The sequence below is a fragment of the Carcharodon carcharias genome, chromosome 11, assembly GCF_017639515.1.
Source record: "Carcharodon carcharias isolate sCarCar2 chromosome 11, sCarCar2.pri, whole genome shotgun sequence".
Taxonomy (NCBI): domain Eukaryota; kingdom Metazoa; phylum Chordata; class Chondrichthyes; order Lamniformes; family Lamnidae; genus Carcharodon; species Carcharodon carcharias.
The window spans coordinates 159751172-159775521 of NC_054477.1; the positions used below are offsets into that span (position 1 = coordinate 159751172).

General features: G+C 42.3%; 1 protein-coding gene across 1 annotated transcript in view; it reads right to left on the reverse strand.

The window, feature by feature from the left end:
- LOC121284396 (solute carrier family 15 member 1-like) overlaps nucleotides 1-19359 on the reverse strand; it is a 52786-nt gene extending 33427 nt beyond the window's left edge. The window contains exons 1-6 of the mRNA XM_041199834.1: nucleotides 18920-19359; nucleotides 18633-18670; nucleotides 7714-7798; nucleotides 6538-6679; nucleotides 2667-2786; nucleotides 1031-1130 (exon numbers count right to left, since the gene is read on the reverse strand). Of these exons, the coding sequence (XP_041055768.1) occupies nucleotides 1031-1130; nucleotides 2667-2786; nucleotides 6538-6679; nucleotides 7714-7798; nucleotides 18633-18670; nucleotides 18920-18926 (492 nt within the window). The 5' untranslated portion in view covers nucleotides 18927-19359. The remainder of the gene's footprint in view (nucleotides 1-1030; nucleotides 1131-2666; nucleotides 2787-6537; nucleotides 6680-7713; nucleotides 7799-18632; nucleotides 18671-18919) is intronic.
- Nucleotides 19360-24350: the final 4991 nt, after the last annotated feature.

Sequence of the window (24350 nt, forward strand, 5' to 3'; positions counted from 1 at the left end):
ACTGATTCGTATATCTTTTTAACTTTTATTATACACATTAATCTTGTGTATGTGTGGTGCATTTTTATTATTTTTTTCCCCACGTTTAGTAACTAATAAACTTACACTTTCTTTGACTCAAGACAGCCTAGGTTAAATTGGCATCTTTTAAAACATAAATACATTTGGACTGGGAAAAGGTATCCACTAGGGAAGGGATCCTTTTTAACTTAACCTTGCTGCGACCAACCGAGGGGGTTGAATAAAGGACGGGAGCCAGTTTTTCCCTCCTCACCTGGGAGCATAACAATTTGAGGTACCTTGTTCAGGATCATAACAAATTAGGGGAACCTCGCCCGGGGACTGAATCATTAGCCTCACAAAAATGGCAGGTCATCCTCAAACTCCCTGTGAGTTTCAAGAAATTGCCGCATTGTGCATTACTCATTAAACTCACCACTGAAAATTACTTAACAGCGTAAGGATGCTTTTAATGAGGAGATTTCTGTTCCTGTAATGCCATTCAATCACCTAACTCCTGAAAGTGAACAACTGAAACTATACAATCTCATTCTTACACGTTGCAATTTGTTCTGAGAGTTAATGCATAAAAAAAAGTTAAGATTTTAAAATATTTTCTTACTTTTCCTTTCTGTCCCTATTTTCCTTTCTGTTCTTTCCTAATCCAATCTCTCTTTCCCTCTCTTTATTTCTCTTTCTGTAATTGATTTGACTCCAGTTCACCCGATTTCCTTCTCCATCGTCCCGCTGTTTCTTCCTCAATCCTTAAACCTCATTGGTTCACTGAGGTTCCAGATGCCCCATTACCCTCACACTCCCAGCTAGTTATAGGGCAAACAATTTTTGAGCTGTGGGATGCAGGAACCAATGGGCTTTTTAACAGATAACCTGCTCCAGCAAAATCTGGGCCAATGTTTCCAGGCTTGAATAACGTCTTTACATAACATGAACAACAGTTCCAGGAAAACTTTCTTTTTATCATTTCTCATGATTGATATGAATTTGTTATAAACTTAATACTTGTGTTTACCTGATGGTCTTCAAACTGATCTCCACCAAATGCTGACACACAAGGTTTGATGCCACCAGTCCCAAAAGCAATAAGAATCAGACCGATCATCGCCAAAGCTCTGGAAGAAACAAAAGCAGCAGAGTTATATTATAATTTATAAACATTGACAGAATTTAATATCATCAGGTGTAGTCTGTAGCTCAGTTGGTAGAAATCTTTCTCCTGAGTCAGATGTTTATGGGTTCCGCTCCCACTCCAGAGGCTTGAGCACATAATCCAGGCTGACACTCCCACTGCAGCACTGAGGGAGTGCAACACCGTTAGAGGCACCATCTTTCGGTTGAAATGCTAAACAGAGGTCCTATTTTCCCTCTCAGGCGAATGTAAAAAATCGCATGGCTCTGTTTCAAAGAAGAGCAGGGGTATTTTTCCTCGTGTCCTGGCCAATATTTATCCTTCAGCCAAATTATCTGGTTACAATCACATTACAGTTTGTGGGAGCTTTCTGTGCAGAAATTGCCTGCTACGTTCCCTACATTGCAACAGTGATTACATTCTAAAACTACTGAACTAGCTGTAAAGTGCTTTGAATGTCCTGTGATTGTGAAAGGCGTTATATATATTCAAGGGCAGAATTTTACAGCCCCTCCTGCCGGCCCAAGTCTTCCATCTTTAACAATGCCCTTTGCTTATAGTATCTCAAATTATTGGGAAATCTCTAATACCTGGTTTCACCATAGACATTCATTTTGATTAAAATACAAAGAATTAATTACTTTTTAAAACACTCACTTTCAAACCTTAAAGGAATGATAAGAAATCTCAGCTTTAATAAACCATGTTGAAAGTTATATTAAACATCATGCTATAATTTCTCAAAGAAAGGCTAAAAGGTTCATAAAACCAGCAGCAACTGAACACTGCCAGATATGTTAATAGGCTTAAACTAAATTACAACACAAAATTTACAGACCATTGCAGAGAAGTACATCGAATTTACAGTACAGGAATAGGCCATTCAGCCCAAACCTAATCTGGCAACCCAAGCCTCTTTTTAACCCTCTTCATCTCACCTGATTAACATCTTCTTCTATTCCTTTCTCCCTCATGTATCTTCTCATTAAATGCAGCTTTGCTATTTCACCTCAACTACTCCCTGTGGTACCATATATCACATTCACACCCACGGTCTGGGTAAATAAAATTCTCCAGAATACCCTGTTAAATTCACAAGTATCTACCTTATACTGACGGCCCCTATTTTTGAGTTCCCCCACAAGTAGAAACATCTTCTCTATGTCTATCCAATCAAACCTTCCTTAATTTTACAGGTCTCTGTTCTCGAGAAAAGAGCCCCAACCTCAGATCCTTCCTGATAATTCTAAACTCTCAGTTCTGGTATCATTCTTGTAAATGGTGGTTGCACATTCTCGGGCACCCCTATATCATTATTATAATATGGTGATGAGGACTGTGTGGAGTGATCCGAATGCAGTCTAACCATATTTCAAGAAAAGTTTGGCATGGCTCCTCTGCTTTTCAATTCTACCCCCTTAGAAATGAACTCTAGGACTTGGCTTAATTTTTACGGCCTTGTGAATCTGCGTCTCTACTTTTAGTGGTATATTGTTGCTGAACAAGTGAATGTACTCACACATGAAGGCTTAGGTTATTTGGGTGTCCATCGTTGTTACCATCCGACAAATCTGCAATGCTACTGATTGATATCACCAGCTGTCCAATTGTATAGACAATAGACAGGTAGATGATGGTCCTGTTATGATGGAAAGTTAAAATTAATTGAGGCAAGGACATAAAGAGGTTCAACTCATTCAGTGCTTATTAAAACCATATACATTCTGATAGTTTCCATTCCTGTCAATAATGGAAAAAACTGTCCACAATGTGCACCTACGGACAACCTTCACAATATATCTGCACATTTAAAGAAGAGTTATATTGGACTCAAAACGTCGACTGTTTCTCTTTCCACAGATGCTGCCAGATCTGCTGAGTTTTTCCAGCACTTTCTCTTTTTATTTCAGATCTCCAGCATCCACAGTACTTTGCCGATATTTTAGTGTACACATATAATCCTAAATATCTTCTCTTCGCAGTGCAGTTCTCTATTACATTGATCTCCTGTTCTAGGAAAGAAAGGCCTTTTCTACTCCGCTAGTAATTGGCCTATTCTGATTTTCCCCAAATAATTAAGAAAACGCACACAGACCAGAGTGATGAGCTCCCACCTGAATGAACCCTGCCATTGCATGTTATTAATTTCATAACTTATGGTGGGTGCAATTTTAACCTCACTCACCAGGCTGGAATATCAAGGAGTCAGTGGGACACTGGTTTAAGAGACTGTTCAATGTTACTCTCCAATGAAATCAGTGGTCACCAATAGCAAACATGCTGGAAAATCAGCATTCCATCCCATGCTGCCTGGCAAGTGAGCTTAAAATTAGCCCTATGTTTTCACCTATCTCATGTGATTGGCTGGAGTAGCAAGTCAGAGTGCCTTGTAGCTGATTGTTAATGGACGAGGGCCCAAATCCTCATTCATTTAGTGTGAGTGAATGGCAGAAGATTCCAGAATTTCTAATATAAAGCGGATTTGAAAAGTGTAGATACTCAGGGTTATTCTGAGAAACCTCCCATTTTTTGCAGCATAAATTACATTTTCCAGTTCTGCCGTGAGATTGATACACCATTGTACCAACCACTGGTTCCCATGGGTGTGAATGATTAAACAAAAGAGTGGTTATGTCACTGGGCTGGTCATCCAAAAGCTTGGACTAATGATCTGGTAATGTGAGTTCAAATCTCACCACGCAGCTAGGAAATTGGAATATAACTAATTTAACAAACCTGGAATTAAAAAGCTAGACTCAATCGTAGTGACCATAAAACTACCAGATTATTGTAAAAATTCATCTGGTTCACTAATGTGCTTTAGGGAAGGGAATCTGCCAGCCTAACTTAGTCTGGCCTACATAAAACTCCTGAAGACTCATGGCAATGAGGTTGACTCTTAACTGAGTAGCAAGGCACTCAGTTCTGAAGGTGGCTCACCATCATTCTCCCAAGGGCAATTAATGATGGGCAACAAATACTGGTCTTGTCAGCGATGCCCACATCACTTAAATGAAATTAACAAGTTGAGTTTTATCATTGAATCGTATAACGCAAAGGAAGCCATTTGGCCCATTAGACCTGTGCTTGCTCTTTAAAAGATCTATCCAATCGGTCCCACTCTCCCACTCTTTCCCCATAGCCCTGCAAATATTTCCTGTCCAACTCATTTTGAACGATACTAGTGAATGAGCTGCCGCCACCCTTTAGACAGCACATTACACACCACAGTAACTTGCTGTATAAAGCATTTTTCCTCATCTTCCTCTCTTTTTTTTTGCCAATCATTTTAAATCTGTGTCCCCTGTTATCGACCCTCCTGCCAGTGGAAACAGTTTCTCCTTATTTATTCTATCAAAACCCTTCATAATTTTTGAACACTTCTATGGCTTTCTCTGCTCTAAGGAGAACAATCCCGGTTTTTCCAGTCTCTTCACATGAACCGAAGTCCCTCATCCCTGGTACTATTCTAGTAAATCTCTCTAAGATCTTGACATTCTTCCGAAAACGTAATGCTTAGAATTTGACACAATACTCCAGTGGAGGGCTAACCAGTGACTATAAAGATTTAACATGACTTTTTTTATTTTGGTACTATGTTTATAAAGCTGAGGATTGTGTAGGTTTTTTTTTAAATAGCCTTATCAAGTGGTCCTGCCACCTTTAATGACTTGTGTACATACATCCCCAGGTCTCTCTGTTCTTGCATACCTTTTAAAATCGTACCATGTAGTTTTATCATAGTTATCTATTTGATTATTAAGTATAATAATAGAGGAAGTGCTGGAGGGACTGACATCCTTGAAGGTGGATAAATCACCAGAGCCAGATGGATTGTATCCCAGGCTGTTGAAGGAAGCTAGGGAGGAAATAGTGGATGTTTGCAGGATCATTTTCCAATCCTCACTAGACACAGGTGAGATACCAGAGGATTTGGGGTCTGCGAACGTTGTACCATTATTTAAAAAGAATGCGAGGGATAGGCCTGAAAATTATAGTCTGACTTCGGTGGTGGGAAGATTATCGGAAACAATTATGAGAGACAGGATGAGCTGTATCTTAGAAAGGAACAGATTAATCAGGGAAGGTCAACATGGTTTTTTTAGGGAAATATTGTGTCTTACTAATTAATCGAATTTTCTGAAGAAGTAACAATTAGGATTGATGAAGGTAGTACAGTGGAAGTGAATGTTGTCTACATAGATTTCAGTAAGGGATTTGACAAGATCCCACAGGCAGACTGGTCAGAAAAGTAAAAGCCCATGGGATACAGGGGAATGTGAAGAGTTGGATTCAAAATTGACTCAGCATCAGGAAACAAAGGGTACTGGTCGATGGATGCTTTTGCAAATGGAAAGCGGTTTTCATTGGCGTTCCACACGGCTCAGTGTTGGGGCCCTTTCTGTTTGTTGTGTGTACTAATGATCTGGACTTAAATATGGGAGCCATGATCAGGAAATTTGCAGATGACACAGAAATTGGCAGTATGGTTGATAGTTAAAAGGATAGTGACGGACTCCAGAATGATATCAATGATTTGGTAGAATGGGCAGAGAAGTGGCAAATGGAATTCATTCCAGAGAAGTGTGAGGTAATGCATTTGTGGAGGGCAAGCAGAGCAGGGGAATACTCAGTAAATGGAAGGAAACTGAGAGGGGCAGAGGAAGTTAGAGACAAGTGCATGTCCACAGGTCCCTGAAGTTAGCAGGACAGGTGGATGAGGTGGTAAAGAATGCATATGGAATGCTTTCCTTTATTGGGCGAGGTATTGAATACAAAAGCTGGGATGTAACGCTGGAACCATATAAAACGTTGGTTAGGCCACAGCTGGAATTTTGTGTGCAGTTCTGGTCACCACATTACAGGAAGGGTAATTGTCCTGGAGACAGACAGAGGAGATTTACAGCAATGTTGATGGGGCGTGAAAATTGCAGCTATGAGGAGAGATTTGATAGGCCAGGATTGTTTTCCTTAGAACAGAGGAGGCGGTGGGGTGGCTTAATTGAGGTGTACAAAATTATTAGGGGCCTAGATAGGGTTGACAGGAAAGACCCGTTTCCCTAGCTTCGAGGTCAATTACGAGGGGGCATAGCAGTAAGGTGATTGGTAGCAGGATTAGAGGGGACATGAAGAAAAACTTTTTCATCCAGAGGATGGACACCTGGAATTCACTGCCTGAAACATTCAACACGTTTAAAAGCTACTTGGATCTGCACCTGTAGTGCTGTAACCTGGAAGGCTGTGGACCAGGTGCTGGAATGTGGGATTAAAATGAGCGGCTGGTTTCTTTTTACTTCTCTTTTTTGGCTGGTGCAGACACGATGGGCTGAATGGCCCCTTTCTGCACTGTAACATTTCTATGGTTCAATAATTATTTTCATAATACCTACTTGAATTTTCCCAACCAGGAGTCAGCAATGATCGCTCCAAGGATAGGTGTTAAGTAACACAGAGCAACAAAGGTATGATAAATAGCCGTAGCAAGATCTTCATCCCAGCGTAGAAAATAGCGGAAATACAGGACAAGCACAGCTGAATGAAGACACAGAATACAGAGTCGTCAGACCAGAATATTCAGTTATTAACAAATATTTCACAATGGAAGGTACTGAACTTAATACTACATAATGTTTACTGTCACACAGTGGACTCCCCGCCCCCACCTCAGTCCTTGATTCTTGTTTAACACAATGTTTTCAGGCTTTGCTATCTCTGTCACTGTCTCACTTCATCAGCTGCTGAAGGCCTCATCTATGCCTTTATTACCTCCAGACGTGACTATTCCAAAGGTCTCCTGGCCAGCCTCCCATCTACCAATCCTGGTAAATTTGAACTCATCCAAAATCTCTGCTCCTGTATCCTAACTCGCACCAAGTTCAGTTCACCCACCGCCCCTTTTCCTCCCTGACCTACACTGGTTCCCTGTCCAGCAACACCTTGATTTTAAAATTCCCATTTTTGTGTTCAAACTGCTCCACAGCCTTGCCCCTCTCTTTCTTTGTAACCTCCTCCAGCCCTATAATCCTCTGAGATCTCTGCACACCTCCAATATTGGCCTCCTGAGCATCCCTTACTTGCTCCACCACTGGTGACTGTGCCTTCAGTTGCCTGGGCCCCAAGCTCTGGAATTCTCTCCACAAACCTCTCCACCTCTCTCTCCTCCTTTAAGGCATTTCTTAAAACCTACCTTTTGACTGAGGTTTTGGTTACCTGTCCTAATATCTCCTCTTGTGGCTCAATGTTAGAGTTTATCCAATAATGCTCCTGAAGATTCTTGGGATGTATCACTGGGGTAAAGGCGCTCCATAAACCTAAGCTGTTGTTGTTACTGGTCAGAGTTACTTGTTGCAAAGATTTTGTGTGGGAGTTCATTTTAAATCATCTTATGAATTAAGGTAAAGGATTATAGATAACATCTTCACTGCTCAGTGACAGAACACCACACCAAATATTTGCTCAATCCCATAACACATAGAATCAAAGGAGGGCTGAAGAAATTTCTTTATAGGACTCAAGATGATGTGGAACACAGGGTAACAATTCTTGACGTACAAAATTTAAAGTACCTCGCATTCCATAGTAGGAGAACCTTTCACAGAATTCATTGACCACGATGAAGAAGATACTGATGGGATATCCAAAACAATGCACCTGTGAGGAAGCAAATGAATGAGAGGTGAATGACAGCCGGTCTTCATCAAAAAGAAAACAAGCTCCCTTAAAACTAAATGTCCACTCTCTGCAACAAAAGGAGTTGTGACCAATTTGTCTCATCCAAAACAGAATCCTTGATTTGGCAGATCTACAATTTACATGTTTCCTTCAAGTAGATCTTTGCGGGCTAACTTATATTGTACAAGTTAATTGTTGCTATACCAACATGATAGAAACGCCTGACTCTAAAGAAGGTAAGACTTGCATCTATATAGCACCTTTCACAACCACAGAACCTCCAATAAAATACTTTTTGAAGTGCAGTCACTGTTGCAATGTAGGAAATGAGGCAGCCATTTTGTGCACAGCAAGCTCCCACAAATAGCAACATCATAATGACTGCATAATCGATTTTTTTTTTAGTGATATTGGTTAAGGGATAAATAATGACCAGGACAGCAGGGATAAGAGCCCCCTACTCTCTCTCTCATAATATAGGATCTTTTGCATTGACCTGAGAGGGCAGACGGGGCCTCAGTTTAACATCTCAGCCAAAAAACACCACCTGCCACAGCTTTGATATGTCCTGTGGTTGTTAAAGGTGCCATATAGGGGAGCGCCATTTAGGGGAGGCAGTGGCATTGTGGTATTGTTACTGTAGTAGTATTCTAGAGACCCAGGGTAATGCTCTGGGGACCTGGGTTTGAATCCCACCACAGCAGATGGTGAAACTTGAATTCAATAAAAATCTAGAGTTAAAAGTCTGATGATGGCCATGAAACTATTGTCCATTGTCGTAAAAACCCATCTGGTTCACAAATGTCCTTTAGGGAAGGAAATCTGCTATCCTTACCTGGTCTGGCCTACATGTAACTCCAGACCCACAGCAATGTGATTGACTCTTAAAAACTGCCCTCTGAACAAGGGCAATTAGGGATGGGCAATAAATGCTGACCTGGCCAGCGATGCCTACATCCCATGAACAAATGAAAAAACATAAATGCAAATCTTTTTATCCTTCACATATAAGTGAATTTTAAATGCAAATAAATCTTTCCTAAGTTTTTGTAAGTTTCTGACTTAGTCATTAACACAAAAACCATTATGTGATACTAAACAAGCTCAAACCTATGGAGTGGTGAAACTCATAACTATCTAACTCACAGAGAAGAAAGCTACCAAACGAGCCATGACTTACCCTCAGTAGGTGGGTACTTTTATGCTGATAATTACATTAAATAGGCTGAGCAGATTCACAGTATGTTTGTACACAGCATGAGGATTTGCAAAGTAAGCTCATCTTCATCCTCTGCATGCATATGTATAGATCTCATTTTTCTTTTACTCACTCATGGGATGTGGGTATCACTGGCTAAGCCAGCATTTATTGCCCATCCCTAATTGCCCTTGAGAAGTTGGTGGTGAGCTGCCTTCTCGAACTGCTGCAGTCCATGAGGTGTAGGAACACCCATAGTGCTGTTAGGGAGGGATCCAGGATTTTGACCCAGTGACAGTGAAGGAACGGCAATAGATTACCAAGTCAGGATGGTTAGTGGCTTGGAGGAGAACTTCCAGGTGGTGGTGTTCCCATGTATCTATTCCATTGTCCTTCTAGATGGTAGTGGTCATGGGTTTGGAAGGTGCTGTCCCAAGGAACCTTGGTGAGTTTCTGCAGTACATCTTGTAGATGTTACACACTGCTGCCACTGTGCATTGGCGGTGGAGGGAGTGAATGTTTGTGGATGTGGTGCCAATCAAGTGGGCTGCTTTGTCCTGAATGGTGTCCAGCTTCTTCAGTGTTGTGGGAGCTGCACTCATCCAGGCAAGTGGGGAATATTCCATCACACTCCTGACTTGTGCCTTGTAGATGGTGGACAGGCTTTGGAGAGTCAGGAGATGAGTTATTCACTGCAGGATTCCTAGCCTCTGACCTGCTCTTGTAGCTACAGTATTTATATGGCGAGTCCAGTTCAGTTTCTGGTCAGTGGCAACCCCCAGGATGTTGATAGTGGATTTAGCAATGGTAATGCCATTGAATGTCAAGAGGTGATGGTTAGATTCTCTCTCGTCGGAGATGGTCATTGCCTGGCATGGATGTTACTTGCCACTTGTCAGCTCAAGCCTAGATATTGTCCAGGACTTGCTGCATTTAGATATCAACTGCTTTAGTATCTGAGGAGTTGTGAATGACACTGAGCGCTGTGAATCATCAGTGAATGTCCCCATTTCTGATGGAAGCAAGGTCATTGAGGCAGCTGATGATGGTCAGGTCTGAGGAACTCCTGCAGTGATGTCCTGAAACTGAGATGATTAACCTCCAATAATCACAACCATCTTCCTTTGTGCTTAGTATGACTCCATCCAGCAGAGAGTCCCCCCCCACCCCCTCGCCCCCGATTCCCTTTGACTCCAGTTTTGCCAGGGCTCCTTGATGCCACATTTGGTCAAATGTTGCCTTGATCTCAAGGGCAGTCAATCTCACCTCATTGTCTGGAGTTCAGCTCTTTTGTTTAGGCCACACCCAGAGTACTGTGTGCAGTTCCGGTCACCACATTATAAAAATTATATAGAGGCACTGGATAGGGTGTAGAGCAAATTTACGTGGAAGATACCAGAAATGTGTAGGGATACATATCAGGAAAGGATCAACAGACTGGGTCTCTTTTCTCTGAGGGGTGACCAAATAGATGTCTTTAAAGTTATGAAAGGTTTTGATAGAGTGGATACAAAGAGAATGTTTCCTCTTGTGGGGAAAAGCATAATAAGAAGCCATCAATATAAAAGATAGTCACTAAGAAACCCAATAGGGAATTCAGGAGAAACTTATTTAACCAAAGAAAGGTGAGAATGTGGAACTCACTACCATGTGGAGATGCAAATGAACAGTATAGATGCATTTAAGGGGAAACTAGGCTAGCCATATGCAGGACAAGGGAATAGATGGTTACGATGCTAGAGCTAAATGAGGAAAGATGGAAGGAGGGTCGAGTGAAGCATAAACGCCAGCATGGACTGGTTGGGCCAAAAGGCCTGTTTCTGTGATGTAAGTCCTATGTAATCATGTAAAGGGGATAAATCTTGTTTGTGACATATACATATTTATAATACAGCAACAGTGGAAAAGTTGTGAGGTGATGGTGAGGTAGAGCCAGCTGTTGCCTGTGTACATGAAAACTAATGCTGTACTTTTGGATTATGTCCCTGAGGGGCAGCATTTATTTGAGAAATGAGGGGGCCCAAGGATAGATTCCCTTGGGGATCCCAGAGGGAACTGTGCAGGAGCAGAAAGAAAAGATATTGCAAGTGATAATCTGGCTATGGCAAGACAGATAAGAATGCAACTAGGTGAGAGCAGTCTCACCCAGCGGGAAGACAGTGGAGGGGCATTGGAGGTGGATGGTTTGAACATCCATGTCAAAGGCGGCAGACAGGTTGAGAAGGACAAAGAGGGAAAGTTTACTTTTGTCACAAGTCATTTGTGACTTTGGAACTGTTTCGGTACTGTGGCAGGAGTGGAATGTTAATTTTGGGGGGTGAGTTGGGGAAATGCAAACATGCAGTTTCCACTTAGTGCAGTAACCTGGTGGTTATTGTATGGGACCAGAAGCCCAGAGGTTAAGGGCAGGATTTTCCTGTCGGAGAGCAGGCCCCGCCCCCCCCCCCGCTCGCCGCCGCGTAAAATGACGCACGGTGATGACGAGGGGAACTCCCGACCAATGTGGCCATTGACAGAGTCATTAAACTAATTAAAGGACCTGCCCGTCCAACCTTAAGGTTGGTGGGCAGGCTGGGAGCCCCAGCGGAAACTAGAAAAAGCATGAAACCCTCACCCACGGGCGGGATGAAGTTTCATGTCGGTTCTTAAAAATTTTAATAAAATTTTTGTAAAAATTATGGACATGTCCCAACTCATGTGACAGTGTCAAATGAGGGGACATGTTAGGGAAATTTTATTTTTCTATTTTTAGCTTTTATACATTTTGAGCCAATCTCCCTGAGGCTGCACTTAGCCTCAGGGAGATGAGTGCGCTCTGTCGTGCGCATATGTGAAAGAGCGCACTCTTGATTTAGGGAATCCACCCTCCGCCCGTACAGGGAACGCACAGCGTTTCCATGCGGATGTCACACTGGGCGGGCCTTAATTGGCCCACCCGCGTAAAATGGCGGCATGCCCCGATTCAAAAATCCAAAGCAGAAACCGAAATGAAATTAATCTGGTAATTAATGGGCACTCAAAATAAGCATGAAAGCTTCCAGCCAACATCTCCAACTTGTCCAGCACCATTTTAGGATATATTTTTTCCCAACAGTTGGATAGTGTTACCGATGATGGTGGGAGTGATTCTGGATCTCAAGGCATCAGTCAAGCAAGGTCAAGGAGCATCTTCACACCTTTTGTAATCCCTTTTCAAAAATTTATTTTTATTTTTTTAGTTACTTATTTTTACTAATTTATTCATTGTTTTATCCCCTTTTTACCCTCCCCCTATTTTTATCCCTTTCTCAATCCTTTTTCCCCAATCATTGCCCCCTCCCTCCACCCCACCCCCAGAAAAGCCATCAGTTACTTGTTCCATGTTCTTTTACAGAGTGCTCACCCTTGTTCTGCTATTTGCACATTCTGCTTTCTTAACCTGTATGCCACTATCAGCACCTTCTTTAGCCCTTACCACTACCATTAACACTCCCTTTGTCTTGTGTTCATGACATCTTTGTCAATCTTTCCTTAGCCCCCACCTATCGCTGACCTTCTATCCTGCTTTGCTGCTCCACCCTCCCCCCCCTTAAACAGTATAAATTAATCACATTTCTACTTCAGCTCTGAAGAAGAGTCATACGGACTTGAAACGTTAACTCCGTTTATCTCTCCACAGAAGCTGTCAGACCTGCTGAATTTTTCCAGCATTTTCGGTTTTTATTTCAGATATCCAGCATCTGCAGTATTTTGCTTTTATATTAGTGTTTAATTGACTGCTACTTCTCTTCCAGGAATGTCTACCTTGAAGAAGTATTGCTCTTCTCTCCGACAGGATTTCCGTTTGCCACTTTTGACCTGTTCACCTTCATTGCTTTCCATTCCCCTCCTGTTGTTTGATAAAGTGTTTACCAAAACTCACTTTCACAGCCATATTTCCTTCCTCAGTGACTGTCTCCGTCTCCAACTTACCCTACATGGATTCCAACTGAAGTTCCATCGCTCACGTTTCAAACCCACCCAGGATTACATGTATCTCCGGGACATACAACGCTCCTCGGACTGCTGTTCTCGTCGCATCCTGAGATCCACGCTCACTGCCATGCGCCGCCATATGAACACACTCGACCTCTCCCTCCAGCAGCACCGACTCACCCTATCTCAAAGCTGTCCTTGCCCCCAGTTTCATTTTATTCTTTGTCTTATCCAAAGCCTTAACAAGAAACTTTTCCTCTTCTTTCACGTGTTAAGGAACGCTAACTCCAACAACCTATTGCTACCAATGCCCATGCAGGACTCTCCACCCATTCCCTTCCCTCTGACCCCATCCCACCTTCTAATCCCAGTCCTTGCCGTATATTCACCATACCCTCTGACCTTCCCCTCTCTGATGCTGAACATTCAGTGCTCAGCAAAGGACTCAGTTTCATACCCTTATGCCCTCACCTTAATGAATTCTGGGCTTGGCATGATGCTGTACTCTTCTTGCACCGCCTTCGTCTCCGTGCTCGCTTCTTTGGGCAGGAGTCCTCTCCCCATTCAACGGATCCTTTCACCCACCCCCAATATTCTCCCTCCACCTGGACCCCTCCCTCTGGCCTCTTACCCACTCTTGATCTTTTCATTGAGAACTGTCGGCGTGACATCAGCCATCTCAATTTCTCTGTTCCTCTCTAACCTGTCTCTCACTGAACTTGCTGCATTCCATTCCCTCAGGTCCAACCCTGACTTTGTTATTAAACCTGCTGATAAGGGTGGTGCTGTTGTTTTCTGACGCACTGACATCCACCTTGCAGAGGCTGAGCATCAACTCACAGACACTTCCTCCCACCTCCTCCTGGACCATGACACCACCTCCGAACATCAAGCCATTGTTTCCAGGGCTGTTACAGACCTCGTCTCCTCTGGAGATCTTCCCTCCACAGCTTCCAACCTCATAGTCTCCCAGCCTCGGACAGCCTGCTTCTACCTCCTCCCCAAAATCCACAAACAGGACTGTCCTGGTAGACCCATCTTGTCAGCCTGTTCCTGCCCCACGGAACTCATTTCTTCCTATTTTGACTCCATTCTCTTAGCCCTTCTCCAGTCGCTTCCCATCAACATCCACAATTCCTCTGATGCCCTACGTCATAGCAACAATTTCCAGTTCCCTGGCCCTAACTGCCTCCTCTTCACCATGGACGTCCAATCCCTCTACACCTCCATCCCACACCAGGATGGTCTGAGGGCTCTCTGCTTCTTCCTTAAACAGAGGCCCATACAATCCCCATCCACCACCACTCTCCTCCGTCTGGCTGAACTTGTTCTCTTACTGAACAATTTCTCCTTAAGCTTGTCTCACATCCTCCAAATAAAAGATGTGGCCAGGGGTACCGGCCCCAATTATGCCTGTCTCTTTATGGGGTATGTGGAACATTCCTTGTTCCAGTCCTACTCAGGCCCCCTCCCATAGCTCTTTCTTCAGTACATCAATGACTGTATCGGTGCTGCTTCATGCTCTCGTCTGGACCTGGAAAAATTGATCAACTTTGCTTCCAATTTCCACTCATCTATCACATTCACATGGTCCATCTCCAATATTTCCCTTCCCTCTCTTGACCTCTCTGTCTGCATTTCTGGTGATAAGCTGTCCATCAGTATTCTTTACAACCCACCTCCCGACTCCCACAGCTACGTCGACTACAGCTCCTCACACCCCGCTTCCTGCAAGGACTCTGTCCCATTCTCTCAGCTCCTCCGCCTCCATCACATCTGTTCCGATGATGCCACTTCCAAAATAGTGCTTCTGACATGTCTTCTTTCTTCCTTAACTGAAGTTTCCCACCCACTGTGCTTGACAGGGCCCTCAACCGTGTCCGGCCCATCTCCCGCGCATCTATTCGAACACCTTCCCCTTCCTCCCAGAACCATGATAGGGACCCCTTGTCCTCACTTTTCATCCCACCAGCCTCTGCATTCATCCTCCGCCATTTCCGCCAACTCCAGCATGATGCCACCACCAAACACATCTTTCCCTCATCCCCCGTTCTCGGCATTCCGTAGGGACCATTCCCTCCGGGACATCCTGGTCCACTCCTCCATCACCACCAACACCTCAAACCCCTCTCCCATAGCACCTTCCCCTGCAATTGCAGAAGGTGCAACACCTGCCCCTTCACCTCCTCCTTCCTCACTGTCCAAGGGCTCAAACACTCTTTTAAGGGGAAGCAGCGCTTTATTTGCACCTCCTTCAATTTGCTGCTCCCTATGTGGTCTCTCCTACATTAGGGAGACCAAACGCAGACTGGGTGACTGCTTTGTGGAACACCTTCGGTCTGTCCGCAAGCATGACTCAGACCTCCCTGTCACTGGCCATTTCAACACACTATCCTGCTCTCATGCCCACATGTCCATCCTTGGCCTGCTGCAATGTTCCAGTGAAGCTCAACGCAAACTGGAGGAACAGCACCTCATCTTCCGACTAGGCACTTTACAGCCTTCCGGACTGAATATTGAGTTCAACAACTTCAGACCATGAACTCTCTCCTCCATCTTCACCCCTTTTTAAATCTCTTTATTAAAAAATTATTTTTATTTTTGATTTACTTATTTTTATTTATTTATTCGTTGTTTTATCCCCCTCTTTTAAACACCCCTTTTTTATTCCTTTCTCCAGTCTTTTTCCCCAACCGTCATCCCCTCCCCCACCCCACCCCTCCCAGAGGGCCGTCTGTTACTTGTTCCATGTTGTTCTTTCACAGAGTGCTTATCCTTGTTCTGCTATAATCACATTCTGCTTTCTTACCTTTATGCCACTATCAGCACCTCCTTTAGCCCTTACCCCCACCAATAACACTCCTTTTGTCTTTTTGTCCTTGACATCTTTGTCAATTTCTCCTTTGCCCCCACCTATTGCTAACCTTCTATCCAGCTTCACCCCCTTTAAACAGTATAAATTTCACCACATTTCTACTTCTCTTTAGCTCTGAAGAAGAGTCAGGCGGACTCGAAACGTTAACTCTGTTTCTCCCTCCACAGATGCTGCCAGACTTGTTGAGTTTTTCCAGCACTTTCTCTTTTTAGTTCAGATTTTCAGCCTCCTGCTTTTCTAAAGGAGCATTGAATTGAATGTGGAAGACTGTGCAAGTTCACCCTATCCAAAGCCAGTCCCGCACCTCAGTGGACAGGACTCTCGTTTCTGAGTCTGAAAGTTGTGGATCCGAGTCCCATTTAAGAGGTTTGAGCATGGAATCTAGGCCGTTGCTCCGAGTACAGAGGGAGTGCTACACTGTCGGTGTTTTAAGTTTTTGGGTGTGACATGAAATGCCGTCTGCCCTCTAAAGTGATCGTGAAAAAAAATTCCTTGGCACTATTTTGAAGAAGAGCAGGAGAGTTCTCCCCGTGTGCTCCTGGCCAGTATTTATTTCTCTGCCAACCAATACCACTGAAACAAATCATCTGGTCATTATCACATTGCTGTTTGTGGGATCTTGCTGTGCACAAATTGCCTTGTTTCTCGCATTACAACAGTGACTGGTCCGCAACAGTACATCATTGGCTGTAAAGTGTTTTGGATGACCTGAGGTCATGAAAGGCATTATATAAATGAATGTCTTTCTTTACCAGGGGAAGCAAACTGAAATTCTGTGATCCAAACTCAGATTAAAAAGAAGTGCTATTACAGTGCTATCTCATGATTACACCTGATTCTGATCCATATCCAGCAACAGTTCAGTCATCGAAAAGCTCTTGCGTCACAAAATTCCACAGTTACTTGAGCATTTGACAATAATATATCCATTGTAACAGTCAACGTGTAATCTTATAAAGCAGAAATAAGCTATGCCAGCTATTGCAGAATGGGAAAATAGTTGGCAAATTAAGGTTAATACAGATAAATGTGAGGTAGTAAATTTTGGTAGGAAGAACTTGTTACTGGAAAGGTAAGAGTCTGCAGTACAGGAACAAAGGGATCTCAAAGTACAAATATATCAATCACGAAAAGTTACGCCACAGGATAGCAAGCTCGTAAAAGAGGAAACCAAGCACTCGGTTTCATTTTTAGAGGGATAGAGCTGCAAAGTAGGAAGCTATGCTAAACCTGGATCAAACCATCACCTTCTTACAGACAATTAAGGATGGACTATAAATGCTAGTCTTGCCAGCGATACCCGTAATCCATAAACAAATTGGCATGAACTTGCCCACTGCAGGAGGTAAGGACTATACTTTTACTGGGACTCTCTGCCACACGGCAGGTTGGCACCAGTGGGAAAAAGATCTGTTTTATCTTCGGAGTTGTCAATCTTAAACCTGTATCTTTTAGATCTTTACTTGATGCCACTATATTAATGCTCATAAAATAACTAAATGAACAGATGGCTGCCTATAACACTGACACACTAATGGCTAAGGTACAGTTTCAGAATGAAAATGTGAGTAAACGACATTGCAATCTATTTTTAAGTATCAATTGTGGCTGACCTCTAACTCAGAAGACCATGGATTCAAATCTCTCCTAAGCACAGAAACTTAAGTTGGTGCTGAGGTTGTGCCAAACTGTTGCAGATGCCATCTTTTGAATGATAAACTGAGGTCCCATTTTCCCTCTCAGATAGACTTAAAAAGGTCCCATGTCATTATTTTGAAGAAGAGCAGGGGGAGTTCTCCCCAGTGTCCTGGACGATATTTATCCCTCAAGCAACATCACGAATACAGATCATCTGGTCATTATCACATTGCTGTTTGTGGGAGCTTGCTGTGCACAAATTGGCTGTCATGTTTCCAACATTCCATCAGGGGCTACATTTCAGAAAAGTGCCTTATTGACTAGAAAGCACCTTGAGTCATCCTGTGTCTAGGTGCATATAGGTTTTTTCAAAAAATGCTCATACCAAACCCACGACCACTATCATCTAGACGGACAAGGGCAGCAGATAGATGGGAATGCCACCACCTGGGGTTTCCCCTCTAAGCCACTCAGCATCTTGACTTGGAAATATATTGCTGTTACTTCACTGTCGCTGGGTCAAAATCCTGAACTCCCTTCTGAACTGCACCGTGGTTGTACCTACACCACATGGGCTGCAGCGGTTCAAGAAGGCTGCTCACCACCACCTTCTCAAGGGCAGCTAGGGACGGGCAATAAATGCTGGCCCAGCCAGCAAAGCCCACATCCTGTGAATGAATATGAAAAAAAATTCTGTGTGCACTTTAGTCAGGATCCCAGGATATGGGTTGGCATAGACTGTACTATAACTACATTAGGCAACAGTGAAATTAATATTTAAAAAAATGGTCAAGTGCTATGGACATTAATGGTAACAAGAGGTCAGTGCAAGATTTAAATAGCCACACCATCTGATCTTTGAATAAAGGTACACCTCACAGTCAGATAGTACAAAAACAGCAAAAGCATGAATAATATTTTAATCATTGACAAAGTCATCAAGTTAAAAATGATCAAGAAAGCTCTCACGCTGCCTGTAAATAATAAAAACACATGATTGGAATATTCTCCAAAACAATACTGAAGGCCAAACTGCTAGATCTTTAGGTCTGAGCTTGCACAATGGGGGTGAAATTTTTAGTTATGAGAGCATCCTGCAGAACATTTGTCTATGAGAATGAAATAAATTGAAAAGAAATGTTACCAACCTTTGAGTTTGCCTCTTCATCATATTTGTCCTTTTTGTCTGTAGAACAGTTTGAAAAACAAAAGAGAAATGAAAGGGGTTTCTTTGACATTTTGGGGGCTGTTTGGACATGGTCACAGTGATAGTCGTCTAACAGGTTTTGTGAGGTATTTGATAAAGTTTTTGACTTGCAGATTGCTCAGTGAGCTGACATTAAAAAAAAACACAATTTGACAAGATGGGAAAGTTGAATAAACCCTGTCAATTTGAATTGAAAAGAATTTCAATGCAAAATGTGAAGTCACCAACCTTTCATTTTGCAGCTGGTCGAAATGCCTTGCTCCTCTCTGGAAGTCCAAACGTGAAAAGATTGAGCAACGGGTTGGGATCAATATTTAGAGTTCAGACATTGAACCTGGTCCATTCTTAATCAGTCAGGTGACCAAGGTTGTTCTCCCATTCACTTTGATGAGATTGAACAGTGATATCCCTAGAATAGCAGCTGAAACTGTTCAGGGGCACCTGCCCCAAAGGGAGGAGAGTTAACTTGGCACCACACTGCAAAGACAAGACACATCAAATGGCAGTGAACACGCCAAACATTCCGGGCAACTTTCATAACTTCACTTAATTATCCAATGACAAGATTGGGCATTTTTGTAATGCACCTTATTCATTGTTTGTTGCCTTGTTCTAAAGAAAGAACTTCTGAATTACTTGGCTAAAATGCACTTTGGTAGCCTAAGTAATAAAAACATGTTATTTTCATGAATTCCAAAAGGCTAATGCCATTTATCATACATAAAAAACTAAGTGTTCAGACTCCCACTTGTTACTTGGATGAATTCCATTTGTCCGTGACTCATTCTTGAGGGCTCAACATCTCATTTTGGTTTGCAAAGTTTTTCAATGAAAGGTGCCCAGTTTATTTGTGACATCATGTGGGGTTCACAAACACAACACAAAAAAAACCACTGACAATATATCACAGATCTGGCAGACTCAGAAAGAGAAATGCTGTAATTAACGCTTTGGTTAGAGATCCCTGGACACAACTGGTGTATCAAACAAAAGGACCTCCCTGTAGTACTGACTGAAACAAACAAGGGAGAGAGGGAGAGGGAGCTACAGGGAAAGGTGAAGAAAGTGGCTCTGCCAATGGTTATTCAGAAACAATGATTTACTTTAAGGGCTTCTAAACAGATTTTGACAAGGAAGAGAGTGGGGAGAGACAAGAGTGAGAGAGAGGGTGGTGGGGGAGCTGGAGAGAGAAAGAGAGATCTGTGTCTTGGAGGTAAAATACCAGAGTAATTGATCCATTGTTTGGATTGCACAGGTACAGAGTAAATTTGGCACCACTTGCCATGTGATATTTGGGTTCTAACTAGATACATTTTTAATTCATTCGTAGGATGGGTATTGCTGGCAAAGCCAGCATTTATTTCCCATCCATAGTCGCCCTTGAAATGGTGCTTTGGGACATCCTGAGGATGTGAGAGGCTCTATACAAATTCAAGTCTTTCTTTCTTTCTAATAATTATATTCCCTTACCTGAGACTTTCCACATCTCTGGAGGTTAATGGCAACAATGGGAAATGAAGGAATTGTTCTGACAAATGTTGCATATGTGAACATTTTAATTACAATGGATCCAATGAAACAAAACTTTCATTTGCTAATTAATGAACCACAATCTTTCCTGTTGCCCACCAGTGAAGCTTCTCCAATCTACCATTACGTACCGAGTGAAAGAACGGCCTCGGTTTTAGACACTAGAGACTTAATATATAGCAAGACATTTTTTGCCAATTTGCAGGCTGTATTACTTCATTACTGGTTTACAACAGCGTTTTACACAGAATGTATCACCACCCTATTGCTTTCTCCCTCATGTGTTTATCTGGTTTCTCCTTAAATTCAATAATGACAACAACAAAAATGTGCATTTATATAGTGCTATTAGCATAGTAAAACATCCCAAGGCACTTCATAGAAGATAAGCCATATAAATACTGTGGCTACAAGAGCAGGTCAGAGGCTAGGAATCCTGCGTCGGGTAACTCACCTCCTGACTCCCCAAAGCCTGTCTACCATCTACAAGCCACAACTCAGGAGTGTGATGGAATACTCCCCACTTGCCTGCATGAGTGCAGTTCCAACAACACTGAAGAAGCTTGACACCATCTAGGACAAAGCAGCCCATCTGCAAACATTCAGTCCCTCCACCACTGATGCACCATGGCAGCAGTGTGTACCATCTACAAGATGCACTGCAGGAACTCACCAAGGCTCCTTAGACAGCACCTTCCATACCCACGACCACTATCATCTAGAAGGACAAGGGCAGCAGATAGATGGGAACGTCACCATCTGGAAGTTCCCCTCCAAGTCACTCACCATCCTGACTTGGAAATATATCACCGTTCCTTCACTGTCGCTGGGTCAAAATCCTGGAACTCACTCCCTAACAGCACTGTGGGTATACCTACATCATATGGACTGCAACGGTTCAAGAAGGCGGTTCACCACCACCTTCTCAAGGGGCAATTAAGGGTGGACAATAAATGCTGACCTAGCCAGCGATGCCCACATCCCGTGAATGAATGGAAAAACAATTTGATACCGAAGGTCAGGTTTAAAGAGCATCTGAAAAGCTGGAAAGGGAGGTAGAGAGGTTTAGGGAGGGAATTCCAAAACTTGGGTCCAGGCAGTCAGAGGTGCAGTAGCCAATAATGAAGCCATGAAAAATGGGGACGTATAAAAGTCCAGAGATGATGTGCATTTAGGAATTTAGGATGGGACGTTCTGAATTCACCTGTTTTCCAAAGGTAATAAATGTAAATAATTTGTAATCACAATCCAGACACAACACAAATATTTGTTGTCACACTTCATTGAAATTTGACTGCAGCAACTTTAAAGTATGAAAACATTATAACCCACTCCAAAGGAAGAGATACTAGGAGTGGCTAAAACCTTTGTCAAAGAGATTGGTTTAAGCTGGGGTCTTAAAGGTAGAGCTCACATTTCTTGTAGAAAATGTTCCCTGCATTTTATTAGGATTCATTAGGTTCATTTTTAGGATGGCAGGAACAGTTCAAAATTAACACAAAAAATAACCATAAAAACATCCATTTGTGAAATAAATTGAGATGAGCTAATGGATAACTTGCAGGGTTTGACATTTAGTGGGCATCCTGTTTTAAAAATCTTTGAGAGACTGGGATTTGAATGCATGGCTGATATAAAGCAAGCAGAGAAACTGTATTTAATAGAAAGAAAAAATAAACCACATTTCATATGCACATTGCAATTAAAGTTATCATTTCACTTTTCTGGTACTTTTTAACATTAAAATAATGGATAATATTTTTAAAATATTTGCCTTATGGTTTTTACCTTAATAATTTTTAACATTTTCTTTTCATTTTCTTCATCAGCACTTCTGCATATGAATTAATTCCCAGAGAAATCCATTTAATTTGTCCTGAAAGTAACACTGTTTGAAAAAAGAGGGGTTATAGTTTATGTACAATTACTCTAAAGTGGATTCTGTGTTTATTGCCCTTATCTGTGGCTGCAATCAGACCACAATGTACAACACAAGAACAGCACAGTAAGCAGAAGCTCAGTTAAACAATTCACGCTTTTATCACAATCAGCACAGTGTGTAGCCTACAGTAGAGGTAGTCCTTTGTCATGGGATAAAATTTAATGCTTTACAGAAACAGTCCATTTGGTCCAACTGGTGTTTATGCTCCACACGAGCATCCTCCCACCCTACTTCATCTCACCCTATCAATTTATATGCTTCTATTCTTTTCTCCTTCATGTGTTTATCCAGTTTCCCCTTTAAATGTGTCTATGATATTTGCATCAACCACTCCCTGTGATAGCGAGTTCCACGTTCTCACCATTCTCTGGGTGAAGAAGTTTCTCCAAAATTCCCTATCGGATTTATTAGTGACTATCTTCCCCACAAGTGGAAACATCCTCTCTACGTCCACCCCTATCAAAGCTGTTCATCGTTTTAAAGAACTTGGTTAGATATTTTGTTATCCCTTTTATGAACTAAAATCTCATTTATACTTTCATATCTACAATTAAAATTGTGTTTAGTTTATTATAATTGTGCTGGCTGCTTCAAATTACTGAGCAGCTTACATTAGCAGGAAGGGATTACATGATTTAGGGTCATCTCAGATCTTTAAAATACGCTTGTTTAATCTTTACTTTGATCATTCATACACACCAGGAAGCACTGGAATGCACGTACAATGGCTACATTTAAAACAAATGTGGGATGTAGTAGGTGTCACTGGCTAGGCCAGCATTTATTGCCCTCAAGAAGGTAGTGGTGAGCTGCCTCCTTGAAACTCTGTAGTCCATGTGAAGTAGCTACACCCACAGTGCTGTCAGGGAGGGAGGTCCAGGAATTTGACCCAGTGACGATGAGTCCAGCATTGAAAATTTACTCTCTGATTCCCATAGACTTCAATTTTACTTTGGCTCCTTGATGCCACACTCGGTCAAATGCTGCGTTGACATCAAGAGGATTCACTTCTACCTCATCTGTGGAATTTCAACTCTTTTGTCCATGTTTTGGCAATGGCTGAAATGAGATTTGGAGCCAAATGGTCATGGTGGAATCCAAACTGAGCACCTTTGAGAAGGCTATTGGTAAATGCTGCTGGCAGCACTGTCAACAACTGCCTCCATTTCTTTGCTGACAATTGAATAGGACGCTATTTGGTGGGATTTGATTTGTCCTGCTTTCTGTGGACAGGATATACCTGGGCAATTTCTCACATTGTTGGGTTGGTGCAATTTGGTGCAATGGCAAGTAACATGCTGAATTGCTGGGGGCCGCAAATTTAAAATGTCAGAGAATTGGAACGTTTGCTTCCCATTATCCACAGAGTTACAGCAATTATAACAGATTGATTGTTAAAGAGCAGGAATACTTCAACTCGAAAAAATGTTTGTCACAGTTCTTTTCTCCAGATACCTGTCTTTGCCCCATGTAGCTTTGATAACCCTTGTGCCACAAAAACCCATCAACCGTGGTTTTAAGATACACTCCATCGAAGGCCAATATATCCTTCTGAAAGTGTGGTGCCCAGAACTGCTTACAATAACTCCAGATGTGGTCTAATTTGGGCTTTGTACAGTTTAAGCAAGACTGCTACCCCCTTGTATTCTAGCCTTCTAGATATAAAGGCCAACATTCTATTTGTCTTTCTGATTATTTTCTGTACCTGTTCAGGACATTTTGTCATGAAGAGATGTTCAGGACATTTTGTCATGAAGAGATATTGATGTGTATAATGTTATTGGAAATTATTTTTAGACTCGTAGTAGGGTCTATGTCTGTGTGTGTCTTCACTGGATTAAAGCCAGCTAGTCTGGGTGCTTTCATGTATCATAGTTTGAGATGTTAATTAGATAAACTTAAGGAGTAAAAGGTAAAGTAAAATTTGCATTAGTTTAATAAACCATTCAAAAGAATGGGTAAAATCTTGCATCTAGCTGGGAGACGCCAAGCAATGTGTTTATATTACTGATAAAATTGGTGGAATGAAAGGATTATTGTTAGGAGAGGTAAAATTTTAAAAACCTAGTAATACAATGGAAAATTTACATTCAAAGGGGAAGCAAGGTATAAACAGAAAAGAGTCTGGGAGCGCAGGGCAGAGGCATGTAAGATCTAAACAGCCTGTAAGCCAACAACTATGCCTGC